Consider the following 20225-nt stretch of genomic DNA (forward strand, 5'->3'; position numbering starts at 1 on the left):
CCACAGCCTTTCCCCCTTTCCCTCATCCACTAGGTGGGTTACCTGACCATAAAAGGAGATCAGGTTAATGAGACGGGACATACCATTCCTAAATCCATCCTGGCTGGGCTTGATTCCTTGGTTGTCCTGTATGTGCTCACACTGTGACCACTAGTGATTGCACTCAAGATGATCGGTTCTATAACCTTCCTGGAGACTGAGGTTAGGCTGACAGGCCTAGCTGTTCCCCAGATACTTCTTCCGGCTCTTCTTGTGGATGGATGTCCCGTTAGCCAACCTCCACTCATCTGGGACCTCCCTGGTTAAGCAGAACTGACAATAAGTGACACAGAGCAGCTTAGCAAGCTCTTCTGTCATCTCCCTCAGCACCCCAGGACGGATCCAACCTGGTGCCATGGACTTGTGAACCTCTAAGTGGCACAGTAGGTCACTACCTACCCCCTCCTGGACTATAGGAGGTCTATTCTGCTCTCCATCCCTGTCTACCAGCTCAGGGGCTGGTTGCCCTGACGGTAACTGGTCTTACTATTGAAGACTGAGGCAAAGAAGGCAGTAAGCTCCTCAGCCTTTTCCTCATTCTATATAACATGCAATGAAAGTATGGAAAGCCAAAACTAACATACTTTCTGCCTCTGTGTATGCTTTTTGATTTTCCTGCCTCCTTCATTCAAGTGTAATTTTTCAAAACACACAGATGTTTTAGCTGATTATCATTTATCTGGCAGAAGTAGCCTCTGATTTAGTGAGTATTGCTGTTTCAGCATTGAGATAGCAGGGAATGATTAGTGATCGGTTTGACACTGTTTTTTTTCTGGAAAGTATTTTCTATCATTGCTTCTTCAATAAGATCAACAGGAGGGAACAACATTCAGATGACCACACAAGCCAAGAATAGCTTGGAAGCATGCTCTTAGGCAGGCTAGCAGAGGAAGCATGGGCATTAGCTTCTATTACAGCAGCTGCTGAAATACAGACACTGAGGTTGAAAAGACTTTCCAGAAGGGGGAACTCAAAGCCACAGAAACTCCTACACTGACGGTATACTTGGTGATGAAGGTGAAATTTAGACCTCCATATAATTCTGGGTTTTTCCTTCTTTGGACCATTTTAAGAAAAGCAATTGACATCATACTGAAGCTTAAGGCTTCTGGGGCTCGTGGGCTTGTAAGATTGAGAACAAACCTGAATTACTTGAGTTCAGACTAACAAAGCCCTGAGCACTGCTACACAACACAGGTTGAAGCCCAAAGCTGTTGCTCATAAAAGCAGGATACTAGGATGTGGTGCTTCACAGAAATGTATAAACTCCTTTATATAATGAACATTGTAGAGGTGTATTCTAGCTGGCAAGTCAGGCACTGCTAATAAAAATAGCAGTCTATCATCCAACCAACTCAGACATTAACAAGCTTTCTGTGGAATGCAGAAAATCTTCAAGGAGACGCAAGCAGGAACTTCTGAAGCACCCCCTGCCTCATTCCCTACTTTAGCTGATAACCACTACTACGTACATTCAGCTTGGAGGGCACTAAATAGATTAATCTATACCTAGAACCAAGTCTGCCCCTTGGCAGCCTGACACAGAGGGGGGAATAAAAATAAAGTCTTTGAAAGCCTTGAACAGAGACAGTCTCCCTGTTTCCGGTGCCGCTGGAGCCCCTCTTCCAGACAGTGTTCATGCTTCGGACAGACAAACAAGACGGCAAAGCCCTTGCTGTCCCCACCAGACCAGGGCATCAGTACCTGCAAGGACAAGCACTCTTCAATGGGAACTTTGTGGAGACTCGTGACTCCACATCCAGCCCATACAGTGCTCCTAAAAGCCCAGGATGGACATGCTCCAACTTCTGGGGTAAAGTGTTCAAAAGCTAACCTGATTTCTGGGTTATGGGCCCATGCAGTGCCCTCAGCCACACTGATATAACACAGCAATAACATAGAGAAATGAAGGAATTGAATGTAATATGGTTTTCTTTATGAATATTGTATATATATAAAAAATTCCTGTAGGTGCAACATTCATGTATTTGCAAAAGGCTTTAGCTAAGGAGAAATATACAGATAATTAAACTCATAAAGGGTGGAAACCTCTCAATTAGTGCTCCATAAGCAGCCCTACTGACCATAACTGAGCCAACAGTTAGCCATAATTGAAATGCCCACAAAAATCTCCACCTCAGCTGTCTTTAAATTACTGACTGTAACACTACTGTGAAATGCTGCTCTTCTAATACAGTGACGGAGACTGAAACAAAAAAAGTACAGAAATGGAGAAAGTGGAAAAGGTGATGATGCAGAGGAACCAGGTCAATAAAAACGCATTTGAGAGAAAAAACTCTGAAACTATATGCATCACTTGAACATTAAAAAATAGTAGAGTTATGACTTTCTCTGCTGAGAAATAGCTATTAGACAGAAATATGAATGTGCAAGAGGTATTTTTTTTTAATTTGTTATTTGGAAAAAAGAAACACACTGCCATAGGAGTACAGTCTGGTGATGAAAAATGTCCTGAAGGGGCTAAGCCACTGATTTGTTACCTTGTACTCTTGGGAAATTGCTTGTCTCTTCCAACCCATAGCTTTGCTGTTTCTGTAATGGATAAAATTATGTTTATATACTTAACAGGAATGTTATGAAAGTCTGTTAGTATTTATAGGAAACTTCATGAGCCCTAAGAAAGTCTTATCATTTCCACGTGGTCTGTTAAAACAGTTAAAGTCTTCCCTAATAATTTTAAATAAATTTAAGCAGTTGTTTACCTATTTCATTTGTGCTTTCAACATCCACTTTATTTTTCCCCACAGTGGTTTTCTGTCTACCACGATAGCACAAAGTCCTGAATCTGCAAATACGTGCAGATGGGCAGTTTCACACCTGCGATTTGTCCCACTGGGAGGCAGTGGAGCTGTGTGGGCAAGCAATTAGGATGTGTACGGATGCCAGAGGAATCAAACCCCGGATTTTCTTGCAGGGTATTCCCTCACAGGGGCAACTAATGCTGATTTCAAAGGACTGAAGAATGAGGTCTGGGCTTCATCTGCCATGGCAACAATATACTGCAGATAGGAAATTACAGCTCATGGGATTCGGATACAGCGAGTATTTCCCCCAACCAGTAATTCCACCTAGAGAGAGTTGTTCTGCCAGGGCATTTCTGGGTTTGCTGTCATTTTCTGACACAGTTTGTACTTCTTTTATGACTCTCCGCTTGCCAAAACAAGAAAAGCAAAAAATTTCCACATAAGCCAAGGAAAACCTTGGGGACAAGACAAGATTTTTAGCATCAACACGCTGTCTTTCCAGAGCATGTGGGGTTTATAGCCTCTCTTCTTATACCTTGCTTGTTCAGAAATTTATGTGTGTGTATAAATATTCTTGCTGGGAGACTGGACTCCAAGGAAAGACTCTTCAGAATTGATTGCTTCCCAGAAGTTATCAAGAAGGAAAAAATGGACTTTGCTGATGTGTGCTCCTTTTTTTAAAACCTATGGAGAGACTGGATCTGCCAGAGCAAGCAGCACAGGTGGTGCTTCCACTGCTGGAGACAGATGTGCTTTCCTACCTTGGTGAGTGTCTGTGGCTCTGTGTGCTTCTCAATGCTCACTTGCAAAGGGTCTGTCCTCAATGCCTGTTGGGCTACTAAAGGCAATAGACTAATATATTTATATCATGTGATGGTACAAGTGAAGAAAGACATTCTGAAGGTAAGCACTGAATTCCAAACCTCTCAAGGCAGAGGTGTTACACCAGGGATCATTTCTAAGCACAAGGTGTTGAAGAGAATGTAAACCATTGAAAGGCTTTCAGAAGGTGTGTAAAGAATACCATTATAATTCTTAGTCTGCCTATGTGACAATCCTTTTCAGTGAAGAAAACCAACCTCAAATAACTATATATCACTTCTTTCCATCCCATGCTCCTGGTTTTAGTAAAAAAAGCACAGGCAGACAGTCCTTCCTTCCATTGTTGCTCTCTTCCACCCAAGCCTGGGCCACCTTAATAGTTGCAGCTATATATATGTGCTACTGTTTTCCAATGTCATATTCTTTGCCTGGAGCCAGACTCATGGAGCAAGAAGTTAAACACAGACACCCTGTGCACATTCACAGGTGTGTGCACACATGCTGTTCACTTCTTGGGCTAGGATCTTGTTTTGGGGTAAGGATGAGGGAATAGCTTTGTGAATATCCCACTGCATCCTAAAATTTTATGATTAGAACATAAATACAGTACACCAGAAACTCTCCTGAGAAAACAAGCACCACTTTCTTTTCCAGTCTTCACACTGTCCATCCAGTTCTTCATTGCATGCTACTATTTCAAATTAAAATTATTTGTTGACCTTCATTTGAATGTATATTCCCTCTTTGCTCTGCTCTCAAACAAAAGATGAATCAAACATTGAAAACTTGGAAGTTTTCCCCACTGCATGCTTATGCACATAGTGTTTTTAGAAAACCACTGAAGATTCACAGATTTCTGACAAACAAATATTTGCTAATTAATTCCAATTAACTGACTGTATGTGGACAAGGATTCATATCAGAAAGTACATCCTCATGTATGTAGATATGGGGAAACTTTATGTCAATAGGACCTTTACCGGAATAATGCTACATGGAAGTTCACAAAACAGGATTTCCAGGCAAATATGCTAAAATGCTGACTAGTAAACTCATTCTTGAGTAGATAAGAGAGCAGACAGAGGTGAAAGCTTCATCCTGCAGCTCACCTAGCAGGTGTATATTTAAAATTGAGGCTGTCCTGTCCATACCACACTCTAAATACGTTACATTTAAGGATACAGCATTATTCAGCTAGTCCGGGCAAAGACAGAGGCTCAGCAAGCTCAATATACTTATGAAAAACAAAGACTCATTCAGCTGAGTTGGGTTAGAGGCTGTTTTCATTCCACTCAGACATGTATTTCTCTCTGCATATAATAACAGTCTGTAAATTCTCCTCTAGCTAACAAGGAGCAAATGCATCTGAGTGGCTTGATAAGGTAGTGGGAGATAAGAACCATCCATACCTTCCAGGCTGAGCTGAAACACCTAAGGATAGTTGGAGAAAAACACTGAGCAAAAGTAAACAAATCACAAGATTTCCTGACTCTAGACTCTCAAAAGCTAAGAAACTGCATCTGAGAAAAAGGCAGAAATTTGGCTCCGTATTATAGTGTGTGGAAGAAGACAATTAGAAGAAATAATTTTCTGTGCTCTTATGTGAAATCCAGGTTTGACTCTGAACTATAATTTGAAATAAGCTTCATTTTAATGACTTAAATTTCACTGCTAATAAGAGCAGTCCAATCAAACTACAGGCAAAGCGTGTGAAATAATTTACAGGTTTTGTCTGAAAAGGTCAAGGTCTTAAACAAAGAAAAGTGACTTTTCCTACCAAAGTGCTTGCCCCTCACTGTGTAAAACTAATAGACTGCTATGAAAAATAATACCTGTCTTTTGTGCTCAAAGTATCTTGTTTACCAAACACACACACGCACACACACCACACACACACAGTCGTTACCAATCAGCTGCTGCCAAGATGAACAACACGTGGCTGACAGAGGCCCCCATTGCCAGACAGTGAAAATGAACCGAGTTCTTTCCACTGAAGTTAATGAAGCTATGACAATTTAAATTAACTGTGAACCTACCCCAATTATCTTTTAACTTGCCTGCACAAGAACTTGGGAAAGTTAAGCAGAACTAACTAAAATGCCATCAAGACAAAAGAGAGTGAGGCATGAACACTGCATGGATTTCTTTTGCTCCTCAGTTGGATGTCTAAGAGGTTTGTTTATTTTTCTTTGGCAAATAATTCTGTTTGGCTTTACAGGACCCCCTCCTACATACAAACTGCTGTCCCCTTCAGGATGTATATTCACTTAGCATCTCTCCTCTGTGCAACTCTTTTCCCGGTTTTTGTGGTATTTCTCATCCACTCTCTTCTTTCACTCTTGTTAAACTTTCACATAAGCAGTATTTTCAATGACATGTCAGCCCAATGAGACCACTTTGGCATCTGCAAAGGAAACCCTGGAGCTGCACAGCAGACTTTCTCCTGCTGGCTTATCAGGTTTAACATTTTGTGGTTGATACTCTTCCAGAGGAATGCGATTTGGAGCTTTTCAAGATACCTCCCACTGGAGATCTCCAGAAATCACCTCAGAAATGTTTCTGGGATTATCAAGTATTTGAGAAGCTTTTTAAAAATTTTATTTTTTTAAAAGTGGCATGGCCTGGAATACTGAAGGAGATAATAAGCTTTATTCTTCAGGACTGCAATAATGATATGAATCCATTAAGGGTCTGATCCAGAAACTGATTAATTCAAATTTCCAAGCTGCCATTTATAAACCTGAGTGAGAAGCTGAAAGCGTATTGCATGGACAAATGCAGATACAGGGATAACAGATGAGCTGTCCTGGCTTGATGGCTCTTACACTGCAGGAGCTTGTACCCTGCTGGGCCAGAGCATGAGGAATACACACAGGCATCCCCCTTTCTGCATCCCTCTCTGCACGAATATCCTGAGCTCCCTATGTAAGGGATGGGAAGAAAACTCAGTGAAGCTGAGGCAGACACACATAAGCACTTTAGTGTCATTCAAACTCATAAAAGCACCCTTCAAAACTTTTCCCTAGAGCTCTATCTATGCTCTGCTCTCCCAGCTAGCCATAATCATCTTTGAGTATCAATAGGATTTCCTGTACCAGTGTCCCTACATGGAATGACAGATGAATTTAATACATTTTAATATTAGACAAGAAAAGGCAACAAAGTCTGAAATACAGCGTTTGAGTTCTGTGGAGTGAAAACTGATGAGTTGTGAGAAACTGTTGTAAGGGGAGTAAATAAAGATAGGAAATCATCCATAGTGTTGAAGTGTTTAGCCTGACATACCATTCAGAGCAAAGGAAATTAACTGCTGCATGACACCAGTGAATTCATGAGTCCTCAAATCTGCTTTGTGATGCATGCTGTTGTCGGAAAAGTAAAAGATAGACCTCCATCCTACTTTGTAATGTGCTCTAGGCTTACTAACTTCTCAATTTGGACCACATTTTCATTTAAAACTACTTATTTCAGATCTTACTGGGGCTTTTCTTTCCTGCTGTGCCTCTACACTAAACCTTCGTATTAACAAGCTCGCATCTCATGAATAACATTACTGTCAAGCTCTCCTAGGTTTTAGCTATATCCATGACTTGAATGGGGAGACATCCAAATGAAGACACCATATTTGAGACAAGAAAATGTGACACCTACAAATGACCTGTTTAATCTTCCAAAAACTTTAGAAAAATATTGATTATTATCTCATTCAACAAGCACGTTTTGATTCTTTGTGGGAACCGAAGCAGATCAAAGCAAAAATATCTAACAGAAAGTCTTTGTTTCAGGACATGGAGATGACCAGTCCAGGAACCCATTCTGTCTGGTATCAGATGTGTTGGGATGTGTTACAGGCTGGTTCGCATGTGTGTGTGTATATGTGTGTGTGTTTGTGAGAGACAGAAAGAGCTGGAAAAGCCAGGGATTATACACTGGGAGAATCTCTCTGCAGCTGGACCCAGTGAAGGGCATCAACTTGGTACTCTCTCAATGCAGCATAAAAACAAAATCAGTCTTGGCTTTCACTGTTTCCCTGCAAAGAGCTCAGTGATTTAACAAGTATGTCTTGCCATTAAATTTTAAGTGAATGCGTTTTCATTTCAAAGATACATTATATGTATATGCAGACATCTATACATCTTCAGACTTGACCATACATGCATCAAGCTGCAGACCATACTAGTAAGGTGACAGTCATGTGTATGTATTTATTTATAGCACCATGAGTAAGCCAGCAGAGTACTGCACTGCAAAGCAGCTCCTATTGTGTGCAGCATACCTCCTCATGTTCAAAAGCTCCTGAAGCTTTAAGAACTGAATGTTTCTATAAAGATATATATTTCGTCATTTATACTAGGTGAGGATCTGTCCTGCAGATTTTATTATCCTTTTGTGTAATTTTCTTCCTTTTCTTTTTTTTTCTCTTTTATGATCTGCTTGTTTCTTTTTATCCTCCCAATTAAAATGTCAGAGACCAGAGTAAGTGTTGGATCACTCCACCGATATACAGACAGCAATTGTACAGCACCTCTATAGCTTTCTGCTTCAAAGTATGAATTGATCATAAATTCAGGGCGAGAAGAATGTAACCCTAAGAGATGCAAAATTGGTTTGAATTAAAAACGAATACAATTAAAAAAGGCTTTAGCTAGCATGTAGTATGTTCTCCATATGCTTTGCTGTGAAAATATTCTCATCCCATTCTGAAAATATGTGGATTTATTGATGAACTCTATGATTAACCTCCATAACACAGGGAATTCAAAGTTTCATGGGTCTTCATTTCCTTAGCTTACTTTGTCCTCTCTGCACCCTGTCTTTCTTAGGTTAAGTTCAGTCTACCCATATAAACACTTGAGCAAAACCGTAGTTGTTCGCAGGTTTCAGTGTAATTTCAACTTTAAGTGTGAAAGAATAAAAAATTTCCTAATTGCAGCTGTCAATGACGGTGCTGCAGGTATTGTTCACATAATTTGCAGCTTCTGTTGCTGGGAAGCACATCTGACTCACCCCGTACATAACACAGAACTTGCTATTTCAAGGCAGCCAATGTTTTAGTGCTCAGACATCTACTCAGCCTTGACTTGATAATCTAAAATAAATATCCTTGAGCAATTGTACAAAAACACCTATGCAGCAAGCAAGTAAAAACCCCACTGTTTATAGTTTGCAGATGCTTGGGAGCAAACACTCTATATAATATACTTCTAAACTGCTCTGACAATGGCTAAACTGCCTCACAGAACCATAGAATCATGGAATCATTAAGGTTGGAAAAGAACTCTGAGATCCCTGAGTCCAAAGATTAATCCAACACCATCATGTTCACCACTAAATTATGTCCCCAAGTGCCACATCCACGTGTCTTTTGAACACTTATAGGGATGGTGATTCCATCACTTCCCTGAGCAGCGTATTCCAGTGCTTGACCAACCTTTCAGTTAAGATATTTTTCCTAATATTCAGTCCAAAATGCCCCTGGCACAACTTGAGGTCATTTCCTCTTATCCTGTTATTTGATGATACTCAAATATTTCTGCTGAAAGTAGTTTGTTAAATCTTAAGAAGGATCCCTTCTGAGAATGTTTTTTGTTTGCACTACAATCTCAAAGCAAAACCTCTAATAACTAAAATGAAATCTTAGTGAATACTGATGACGGATTACAAAGCTTGACATTACATTTTAAAACTGGTATAAATCTTCAAGGAGCAAACTGCCTTCGGTTACTACTGAATCATCCCTTCCCTCTTCCCCAGAGGCAATTAACAGTTAGTACTTTGACACAGAGGAACATACATTTCCCACCTGAACTTTTGGCCTCTGGTTTCTAATGGATTGACTCCAATTCTCTTAGGTATTTTGGTATCTATAAGAAACCCCAAAAAAATTCTTCTATCCAGCCAAAGATAGAACAAAAGCAAAACAGCTAATAACCACAGACTCCTCTGCAAACATTCAGAGCACACCGGCTGCAGAGTGCTTGCAAGTCTGCAAAAAGCAACGTACAAACCAAGCTGTAACTATCCCCTCATGAGATTTTGGCCTGTAAGTGAAAAAGTAGATGCAGCAGCAAGAAGAGTAATGAAACCCTATGGATTCTGATTCCTGCTCTGTTTCCACATGGTAAATACAAAACTAAATCACTCACTGTAAGAGGCTACCAGCCTTCCCCTTTGCAATAACTTTGCTAAGGGAGATGCTAATCCAACCAGGAGGAAAACCGTGTCTCATGTACCACGCTGCAGAGCTCACGTTCATTGTTGTGAACTATAACTGTGGAGTGTAGAGCTCTCACTGATGGGAGAAAGAAACCTGTCACAGCAGCACATGACAGTGACCAACCCTCAAACACTAAAAGATAATAATAACAATTAAAAAATCAGCAATGGCAAAGAGATAATGGTTAGTGAGGGCCATATTTTTATCTTTATCCTGAGATTTCCTGGCAAGTGACAGAGCTGGCTGCCGCATGCCAGTGTCCCTGCTTCAGAAACAGCTGTAGTGAAATAGAAACACAGAGCAACAAGTGAGGCTTATCAGGCTCCTGTTCTCAATCCAAAGTATCCACCAGCATGTTATTCAACATTTTAAAGGCACTAGGGAAGGACTCTAGCATAACTTAGGAAAGCTATCAAGGCCATGTAAGGGAAGGTGAGGAGCTTTTAGTGTACTGAAGAAACCCCTCTCCTTTACATCAAACAAAAACAGACTGTATTCAGCACTTCCACAATGATCTCTTAAGTGAAAAAAGTACCTTGCAGGAGATCTACGTACGAAGAAATCACTGCTTGTGCCCTGTACAGGGTTCTTAGACACTGTGGCCTTCTGTGCTCAATTTGCTACACTGATTTTAAAACCCTTTTCAGTCATTGAGACTTTTTGAAGAAATATAAACAAGCTTTTTCTGTTACCAAGAGTGCACCTTCACCATTATCTGAAGCAGTAAAACCTATTTTAGTCACCTGAATCACCCCACTGGGCACTCAACAGAGAGATGCAGAGGAAAACGCTTTTCTAGAGTTCCACTTTGATCCTGAAGGAAAAATCTAACATTTATCTGTCACTTAGCTGTTCAGGTAACGTATCTGAACGTATTACTAATTCTAAGGTTTGGTATATTCAAAGCAACTCTAGGCAGTTTTCAGATTTTTAAGCCATGCTGAAATCAGTCCTAGGGCTATACTGATTGAATGGGATCAGAATTGCTTCCTGAGGAACCAAAAGCTGGTTTATTTTGTGAGAGAGAAAGTGAGAAGAGAGCCAAGTTGAGAGACTCTAACTCCAGTATTTGCACAGCACTGCCAGAAGAAAGCATTTGTTTCCTGTTTTCAGTCACAGTAATGTCTGCCTGTTTCAGAGAATACATACTTATGCTGAAGAACCCACAAATTAGCATCCTCAACAAACCCTTGAGAAGTTAACAAGGAGAGAACAAACCCCATTTTGCTAACAGGTGCTTTTCAGTGATACTCTACTTCTTCGCAGAAATAATTAAAAAAATGCTTTTACTTAATCCCTAGAAGGCAGACCTTAAGTGCGTAATCTAAAGAAACAATCAAAGCAAAATTAAACAAAATTAGCAGTATATGCCTGAAGCACAGTTCACTCAGGATTTAGATGACCTGCATCACAGATGGATTATTTTTCCCTCTAGTTGTGAGAATGATTTAAACTTTTACTGACCTTTTGTGGTTAACTCAGACATTTCTCTCAAGTTTTCACCGCAGTCTGCTTACTCAATGAGCACAATGACTCCTCCTTCTGTACAAAACAAAACTTCTGCCCTAGGAAAACTGTGGCATAGTAACTATGTGCAAAATTGGGACAGGGGTATATTTTTCCAACTAGTGACATATCATTCTTCATTGTATCCTCCCTCCAAACTTGCTACTCGACATTAATCAAAGGCTTTATCCAGGACTATCCTTTTGTTTTTGCTTTAGGTCGTAACGATGTAAGACAGCTGTGAGTGTAGGCAAGGGGTGATATAATTTGTTTAAAAAAATTAAAATGAAAACAGTCGCTTGCACTGTTACATATTTGCCTTTCTGTAAACGCATTTGCTCCCCTGTGCTACTTACACAGAAAACAGCTGCCATACACTATTGCTCACACTACTTTATGGAAAACAAAGAGCAACTCTGAGATAGATAAAACCCATTCTCGAGTAACTCAGTATGGTATCTTCACACTGTTCACTCCCTCCAACTGCAGTCGTGCTGCTCCTGATGGAGGAGGATTGCTCTCTGTTCATCAGAATCCTTTCTGCAATGCCTTTGTGATTTCAAAAAGAAAACATTAAGTTTCTTCTTGGCAAATGAGCACAAACCTTCAGAAACCTCCTGCAGTACAAACACAAGCGCTCATCATCAAGTTGTTTAGGGCAGACAAGTTGCACTACACATTCCGACAACACTAAAGCAAGCTGTAAAGAAAGCTTAGACTTTATGCTTCAAATTATTGTCACAGCACCAAGGAAGCTTGTTCAAAATTTGGTCTGCACTTCACATTATAACATGCTATATTGTTTCTTAACAGAGTTCTTAAAATGAGCACGATCAGAGAAATGGAGAGGAGCTTCAAGATGTAATTAACTGAGCGTTGAAGGAAGGGCTTTGCTTTGCAAACATCCAGCATTAAGTCTTCCAAGATACTCCCTATAAACCTGACCTTTGGCTTGCTAAGCGGCAGTTTGTTTTGTGAGCCAGCAACAAGGCTGCTGCTGAGAACCATCCCCTTTCCCTACTTACAGTTCGGTGATGTTGGCAGGGATGTCCCGGGGAACATGGACCACCTTGCTTTCCTCACAAATGAAGACCCTTCCCATGCAGTGACAGGTGTGGTGCTGGCATCCCAAGCAGCCCGCCAGGAAAAACAGCAAACAGGCAAGGACTGAAGACATCTCTGCCTTCACATCTGTGCCCGTCTCCTTCATATCAAAGGGAGGAACGCAGAGACCTCCCAGACCAACTCCCTGGATAGAAGATCCGCCTCAAAAGTTGGGACAAACCATGTGGCTCTTGGGGGATGAATCCTCAGCAAGTTTCACTTCACGACCCCAGATTCTTTGTGCCCTTAGAGTAGGAATAGAGATGAGCAATGCTGATTTTCCATGACACAAGTATTTCATATTTAAAGTAGTGTTGAAATCATGGGGCCCAGCTGTATTAACCAGGGCTCTTTTAATGGATATCTGCCCTGGGAAAAGGTCCTTCCTCCTCAGTCACATGTATTTTTTGGTAAGGACAAAAGGGACAACAAAGCATTTTTACTTTATACAGCTCAGACCCTTTTGTCTCTGAAGGAGAAACACTCTATTTATTGCAGTATTTATGCTCTCCTTCATGGGTCCAAGAGCCCCTGTTTTTGTATTCCTCCTAGGCAAAAGACGTGTGTTATTTTTTACATGGCATATAATCTATTTCATAGATTAAAAGCTCTACAATCCTCAAACCAGAGCTAAATAACATGCCTTTTTTTCAGCTGTGATTATTTTTTATGCACTTGCTGATTCATCTCCTTTTTTCTTTGGTACCTTTATAGAAACCCAAGCAGAAGAAGATGTCACAATCCAAATAATCTCTGTGGACTGGCAAACTAATTTCATCATCTGGAAAAGAAATCCCAGAAATATGCCAAATGACTATTTGTAAAACAACAGGAGCAAAACAGCTTCAAGAATATCATCAGAAGGCCTGCATGTTGAATTCTAAGGACTCTTTGAGTCCTTATTTGTTATGTTTACTATTTGACTGAGCTAAAATATCTTGTTACAAATATTAATCCTTGACAAAGGGACCTTGTGAACTCTTTGCTGTCGCTGAGTCATGCTTCGCCAGGCTATTGTCTGGAACCAGGGTTACTCTACAAATGCCTGAAGAGAGCATTTTGACAGAAAAGGGGGGTTTGTTTGTTTGGTTTGTTTGGTTTGGTTTGTTTGTTTTACTTTTAAATTGTAAATAGCTGTTTCAGATACACAGCTCTTATAAATTGTATTCATTTTAAGTAAGTGAGGGAGCCACAGGTGATTCTCCTGAGCTTGACTCACATTTCTTAATCTTGTTAAAATCTGCTGTTAACTTGTTTTTCTTTTTCTTTTTTTTTTTTTTTTAATGACTGGTTTTGTTTTCTTCTTCCATAATCAAAAAGCATAAACACATGTAATGAGACAGAAGACATCACCTTTTCTCTGAAGCCTGCTGACCAAAAGATTCCATCCTTCTCACCTTTAAAATAAGCCTCACAATGTAGATGTTTCTGAAGGGAGCTAATTAAGATTTTAAAAGGAATTAAAGTAATTCTTCAAGTTATCTTAAAAGCTATCCCAATTTTACCAAACATCACTAAATATTTGTTATTTTCCCCCCAGCCATTTAAAGTTACTAAAGATGAGAAGAGCAATATTCAAAAAAAAAAGGTAAGAAAAAATCATGACAATCTCTTTTTAACAATGGTAAGCTTATAATGAATTGTAATAGTATTCCTTTAATTGTCTGTGTAAAACACAGTCCATTTTGCTAATGACAGTGACTGCCAAAAAAAAAGAATTTCTAAAACATTAGTCACTTTTTTTCCTCATATCTTCCTATGCCCTTTCCTTTGAAAGATTTTAAACCTACAAGATCTTCTGAAATAAGTAAATTCTTGGTTGCCTTCATACTCAAAATGATATAAAATGCAGAATTGTACCCTATGATCAAACAAATTCCCATTTAGTAAAATTTTGCTGTAGCCCATAGCAAGTTGGAACACTTCAGGATTTAAACAAATGCCAGGAAGACAATTTATTTGAGGCTTTTGGGGTTTTGTCTTTTCAACAGAAGTCTCTAGCTTCTACAGTTGTAGTCTAAAAGCAGACTGGAATTCCCCCTGCCGCCCCCCAAAATATGAAAGGTGAAGCTTGAGAAATGTACAAAGCACAAGAATATTTAATTACAGAGGAATTTAAGCCATATCTCTTCATCCTGAAATACATCCATATAAATGGTCATGTTATACTGATGAAATGGATAGTAATATTTATGACATAGTTTAAAAAGTGGTAACATTCTCTGAATGTCAAAATAGTTTTCACTGATATGAAGACATTGCAGTTTGATTAACTCTGGGTTTTATATATCAAACCACAAAATTTGTTTCAGATGATAGTTATAATTCTTCCATATGCAAAAGTAAGGAGATCAAAAAATACCACCGGGGCTACAAGATGTCTTTGCAATTATTAGTGACTTCCAAAACTATAACAAGTATACTTTAATTTAATAAAACTAGTAAAACATAGATGTTCTAAAACATCAGGTCAGGTTCAGTAGCAAATCATGAGCTTAATGAAAAAAAATTCAATCCTTCCTATTTTTGATTGGAGAGGCCATTTTATCAGTACAGTACATATTGCTTCATTTTCATTTACAACAGTTAAGAATGAGATGACAATTATTAAGTCATAAAAAACTCCCTCTCAGACCAGAAGTTTCTCTTTTAATACTGTGGATATAAGACTTTGAAGGAAATATGTAGTTATCATTATATTCAATAAAACCAGACTAGTATGCTAAACAGAACTGACATTTCATTCATAGTAGAGCAAGTACTAATTCAACACCACACTAAAATTATCTGAGAATAAATGAAGATTCAGAAGGTTGTCTGAGTTGTTTTATACATATGATCTAAGGTCTTAAAGAACAGTCTCTGGTGTCTATTAATGTTTTGACCTGTGAATGTCTCTCCTAATTTCTTTACACTACTATCAAATGGCACACAGTTACATCATTACAGTCCCCTGGATGGATTAATCAGATGATGATTCGCTACCAGTTCAGGAGCACAGTTGTCTCCTCCCAGGAAGAACATCCATGTAAAAGAGGGGAAAAAACACCTTCTGGTCTCTTTCTGGGGAGGTTGCACTCACAAGTCCTTCTTGAGCGCTGTGGTTTTAGCTACAACCATGCCTGAAAACCCAAAGGACCTCTACACACGTTGACACCTTCAGAGCATCATGTGCTGGGAGCAAGGACCTATCTCATGGAGATGGCTGGGATGCACCGTCTTTGAGATTCTTACTGTTGAATGTGTAAATGCAGAGATGATGGTGCTTTCAGATATTTACAAGAGCCTTATCTTTGCATCCATTTGCAGAAGAACTGTGCTCCAGCTGGCAAATTGATCTTGAGAGTGTAAACTGTTTTCCTGAGTAAGAAAATAGAAATTTGCCCAAATTGAAGTACTGTAGCAACAGACATGCAATTAAGTGAATTATGACAGATATTCAATGATGACATTACAGATTATGAAATTAGATGGCATCTGGGACAGACAATTAATTCAAGGTTATTATATAGTCACCAAGGAATCTTTTTTTAAGACAGTGGTAATAGAGTCTGGTTGATAGGACTGGCCTCTAACATCAACATTGGACTCTAAAATTAGCTTTGGTCTAATTCTGTGAGCACTAAGCCAGAGGAATAAAAGGGTTCTACATACCCCATGCTCTGCTCAAGCAGCAGTCCCTGTCCCAGGCCACTCTGTCACCCAGATTAGTGAGGTTACAGTGGAAATTAAAATGAGCCATCCCTGCTCTCTCTCTCTCTTGCCCTCAATAAACCTGCTCCAAATACAACTCTAAGTCCTTCCACTACAGTGCAGACGCGGTCAGCTCAGCATCTAAATCCAGCTGTTGGAGGTGTGCAAACAGCTCTTCCTCTTAAGGCAGGAAGCTCACCAGGTGCTGGAGTGCATCAACCTACAGGCAAGCAAGTTCACAGCAGTGTCTGCTTTTGTTTCTGTCTTTTGAAACACAACATGACAGCTAATTAAGTAAATACTGTTTCCACTGATGTTTCCCAGTCTTAGAATAGTGTTTAATTACCAAATACCACTTTAACACTGGCTTTGCTTAACAATAAACATTCTCTAAAAATGTGTAGGCAAATAAATCACTTGTATGAACAAATGACATAAAAACCACATCCAAAAAAAGTTCATCTGTCAGAGTGGAGATTTCTTGCTCTTTTGATGATTTCCATCACATAGTTTCTCTCTATACTTTACAGGCAGCAGTAGCACCTATTATCCTGACTACCATGCAATGAGCAGAAAAAGATTTTTTTATTTAGGAAAGCTTGCAGTGTGAGATGGAGCAGATAGACACCTAAGAAGAAACTAGAGGAAATTACTAAAAGGGACTTCAACACATCATTGATTTACCTTTTATGAATGACCGACATGGGTTTTAAAACAGCAGATCACTGAGGCCAACAGACCGTTGACCTGATAAAAATACAATGTTTTAGGCTCTTTCCAGAATTAGCCTTTCTGAATAGAATATTTTTAGCTTCCTCTTTTTCCACATATGAAGATTATTTTTAAATACATTTGAATGGACAGACTTTATCTGTGCCCTCAGTGTCGAGAATATAAAACGATAAAGTAACCTAATAAAACCAGTAGTTTCTTACTCTCTCGTTTTTTTTTAGCCATCTGCTCATATGCAACCTTAACTGCAAAAAAAGAGTGAAACTGAGACAGTAAATTTGCCACCAGAGGGAGTGCATTGACTCGGGAAGACAACACACGCTAGTGTAAGGAGAGGATTAGAAGTTTTGTGGAATTATGCTCACACAGATTTCCTGTGACTGCCTGACTCTTGACTTCAAAACTTGGCTATGATTAGTTGTCCCCTTATTAAATCACACCCCTGCAGACTGCGGAGCAGCAATAATCGACTACACTGTGTCTCTTGCTTCGCTCCTCTTAGCCACCTCCCCCTCCTTAAAAGCGAGTTAGAAACTGCTGTAAATGGTCCTGCCTGTCTATTTAGCACAGGAAGGACACTGCCCAGCAGAGAAGGGTCTTGGACACTTCTAATGCTTCTGCTGACAGTTCTCAGCAATGAGCATGTGCTTGTGCAGGGGAATTTTGACTTTCTTTATTTCACTCTGCCCCAATACTTCCATGGCTTTGATGGCTGACAAACTCCCACTCAGCCCTTTATCTATCTGATTTTTCTGAGGCAATCTGAGGATATATCACCTCACGTATTTTCAGACCACAGGAGACATATGCAAGAGACAACAGTGAAATCAGAGAATAATCTTTGCCACTCCATCTAGTACTTCTCCTCAGGTTCAGGTCTGTTCATCCCCAGTTGATAATAAAAGATGCAGCCCATCTGCTAGGTTTCTATCACATGACTGTAGAAGCACAGTTATAGAAGTACTTTTTCTTTCCACTGTCCATGAGTGGGTTTGACTAGACCAAAATAATGCACAAGAGACACCAAAGCCTGCCTAGAATCGCACTTTGCATCATATATTCTTCCCTGCCACCTTTCCCAGACAGAAAAGGCTATCTGAAGGTCAGAGATGTGAGGCAGGAGAAACCTTGCCTAACTGTAATGTCAAGGAGACCTGCCTACAGACATCAATAACCATACACTGTTCACATTGACAGCAGTAGAACCTCATGAAATCCAACAGGGACAAATGCAAAGACCCAAACCTGTGGGGACAAACTCCTCGCAGCGAGGCAGAGTGGGCTTTGCCTGTTCAGGGAGCAGATCTGCCAGTAAATTGAGAGAAGTGATTATTCCCCTTTATTCAGGGCTTGTTAGACCACATTGGCAGCACTGCGTCCATTCTGTGATGCCCAGTAGAAGAAAGACATCATTTAATGGAGGGAGTTCAGGGTAGGCCACCAAGATGGTCAGGGCAGGAGCACTTTGTGAGCTGAAGCTGAAAGACCAGGGTTTGTTCAGCCCAGGGAAGGGATGGCCTGTGGGGACCTAACAGTAGCCCCTGGTACCTATGAAGTGATGGCCTGTGGACTCAGAAAAGCAGTCCCCAGCACCAGTGGGATGGGGATTAAGAAGTGGACCAGGCTTATTTCAAAGTGTAGGGTGGGAGAAGAAAAAGTAACAGACACAAGTTGAAACAAGTGACATTCAGGCTGGTTACAAGGAGATAATTTTTCACCTTAAGGACAGTCAAGCAGTGGCACAGACTTCTAGACAGGTCATGGAGGTTTATGGGACCAATGTGAGGTCAAACTGGATTGTTCAGGGACTTACTTGGTCTGATTGCTTTTGAGCATGGTTAAAATATACTACTCAGCTATTAGTCTTTAATCCATAAATAAAGGAAAAATGTACATCAGCATGAAAAAAATAGGCTAGCAATGCCTCCTGTCCACCATTTCAAAGTTCGTGAGCCTGCCATTCAGGAAGCTATGCAGTTTAGAAACAAACCTGAACTTTTTACTCATTGACATTCAAGAGGCTATTAATTCGTTCAAGTACAATTTATTATGACATAAAATGAATTAAAGAAACTTTAATGATGCCTCCACAACATGCCATAATTATCATCTCATATTAAAGAAAGAGAGCTGCCTGGCAGAGCATACGTGAGGAATTTCAAAGGATGAAATACTGAGATTTCTGTAAAGAGAAAACTTGCTTAATTCTTCTAGTACTTATAATCAGCCCATAGACAGTGCTAACCTGTTGTTTGGCCAGAGCAATTAAGTTTGCTGAAATTCACTCAGGTTGGATGAGAATTTCCAGCATTGAAATACATTAAAGAGGTCTGAAATGGAAATACCTTTATAGCATACCATAGGTCCCTAAACACTATCAAGATACTCTGCAATGTGTAAAACTCTATCTTTTGGCCTCATACAGCTTAGGAGAAACCATCTCTGCATGAGAAAAGGAAGAACTCAGCCGTGATTGATACATGAAAGACACTAAATATCCTTCCGGGAAATTAATTTCATTCTGACACTTAAAAAAAAACAAAGGTAAGAATGACAAATTAACATTTGTTAAGATCTCTAAAGAAGATGCAAGTAACTAATCCCTGTAGCAGATTGAAGAAAAAAATGAGAAAAGAAAAAAAGAAGCATTGTGCAATTAGTGTGGGTTATTAATATTGACAGAGGAAGGCTAAAAAAAGTGGCTCATTTACTTTGCAAGAGTTACAGTGTGTTGTATATTTCTTACCTTCATGACAGGTAGGCTAAATAAGCTGCCTGAGGTGACAATTAGGAGCCCAAGAGTCACCGAGTCTTTTTTTAGCACTATACAGTGAGAATGAATATTGCACATTCATTTTAAAGCGTCCCTGAAAGGGCATTTGAGGTTTTGCCTACTTTTTCTGAAGCTTTTGCAGCAAAGTAAAAAAATTATTTTATTTCATTCAGTGACTGATATGGAGCTACATTAAAACATAAATACTGTTCCGATCTCCAGCAGTCATTTTCCTCTTCCACTCTTCCCTGCGCTTCCTGCTGGGACTCCTCAGCTGCTGCTGAACAGCACTGTTTTCCACAAACAGATCCACTGCAGTTAATAGGATTATTTATGGAACAAGGTTCTGCCAAACATGACTAAAAAATTCAGGATCTGTCCCTTAGCATATAAAATAATGAAAAATGACACATGCACTTAAAAGTAAGCAAATGAGCACTGAAAGGAAAGCTGGGCATGTCTAAGTCTTTATGCAGCTGGAGCCCTGGAAAAATGAAAAAGAGCAGCTCCAACTTGCTTCAGCAAGCTCAAATTAGTGCTATAAGACTGTCCAGTGACATATTCCTCCTTGGAA

At 39.8% G+C, this 20225-nt stretch overlaps 1 protein-coding gene across 1 annotated transcript in view; it reads right to left on the reverse strand.

The window, feature by feature from the left end:
- Positions 1–12559, reverse strand: part of FSHR (follicle stimulating hormone receptor) — an 85370-nt gene extending 72811 nt beyond the window's left edge. The window contains exon 1 of the mRNA XM_017829331.1: positions 12375–12559. Coding sequence (XP_017684820.1) covers positions 12375–12559 — 185 coding nt within the window. The remainder of the gene's footprint in view (positions 1–12374) is intronic.
- Positions 12560–20225: the final 7666 nt, after the last annotated feature.

Source organism: Lepidothrix coronata, unplaced genomic scaffold, assembly GCF_001604755.1.
Source record: "Lepidothrix coronata isolate B3197 unplaced genomic scaffold, Lepidothrix_coronata-1.0 Scaffold163, whole genome shotgun sequence".
In the NCBI taxonomy this organism is placed as follows: Eukaryota; Metazoa; Chordata; class Aves; order Passeriformes; family Pipridae; genus Lepidothrix; species Lepidothrix coronata.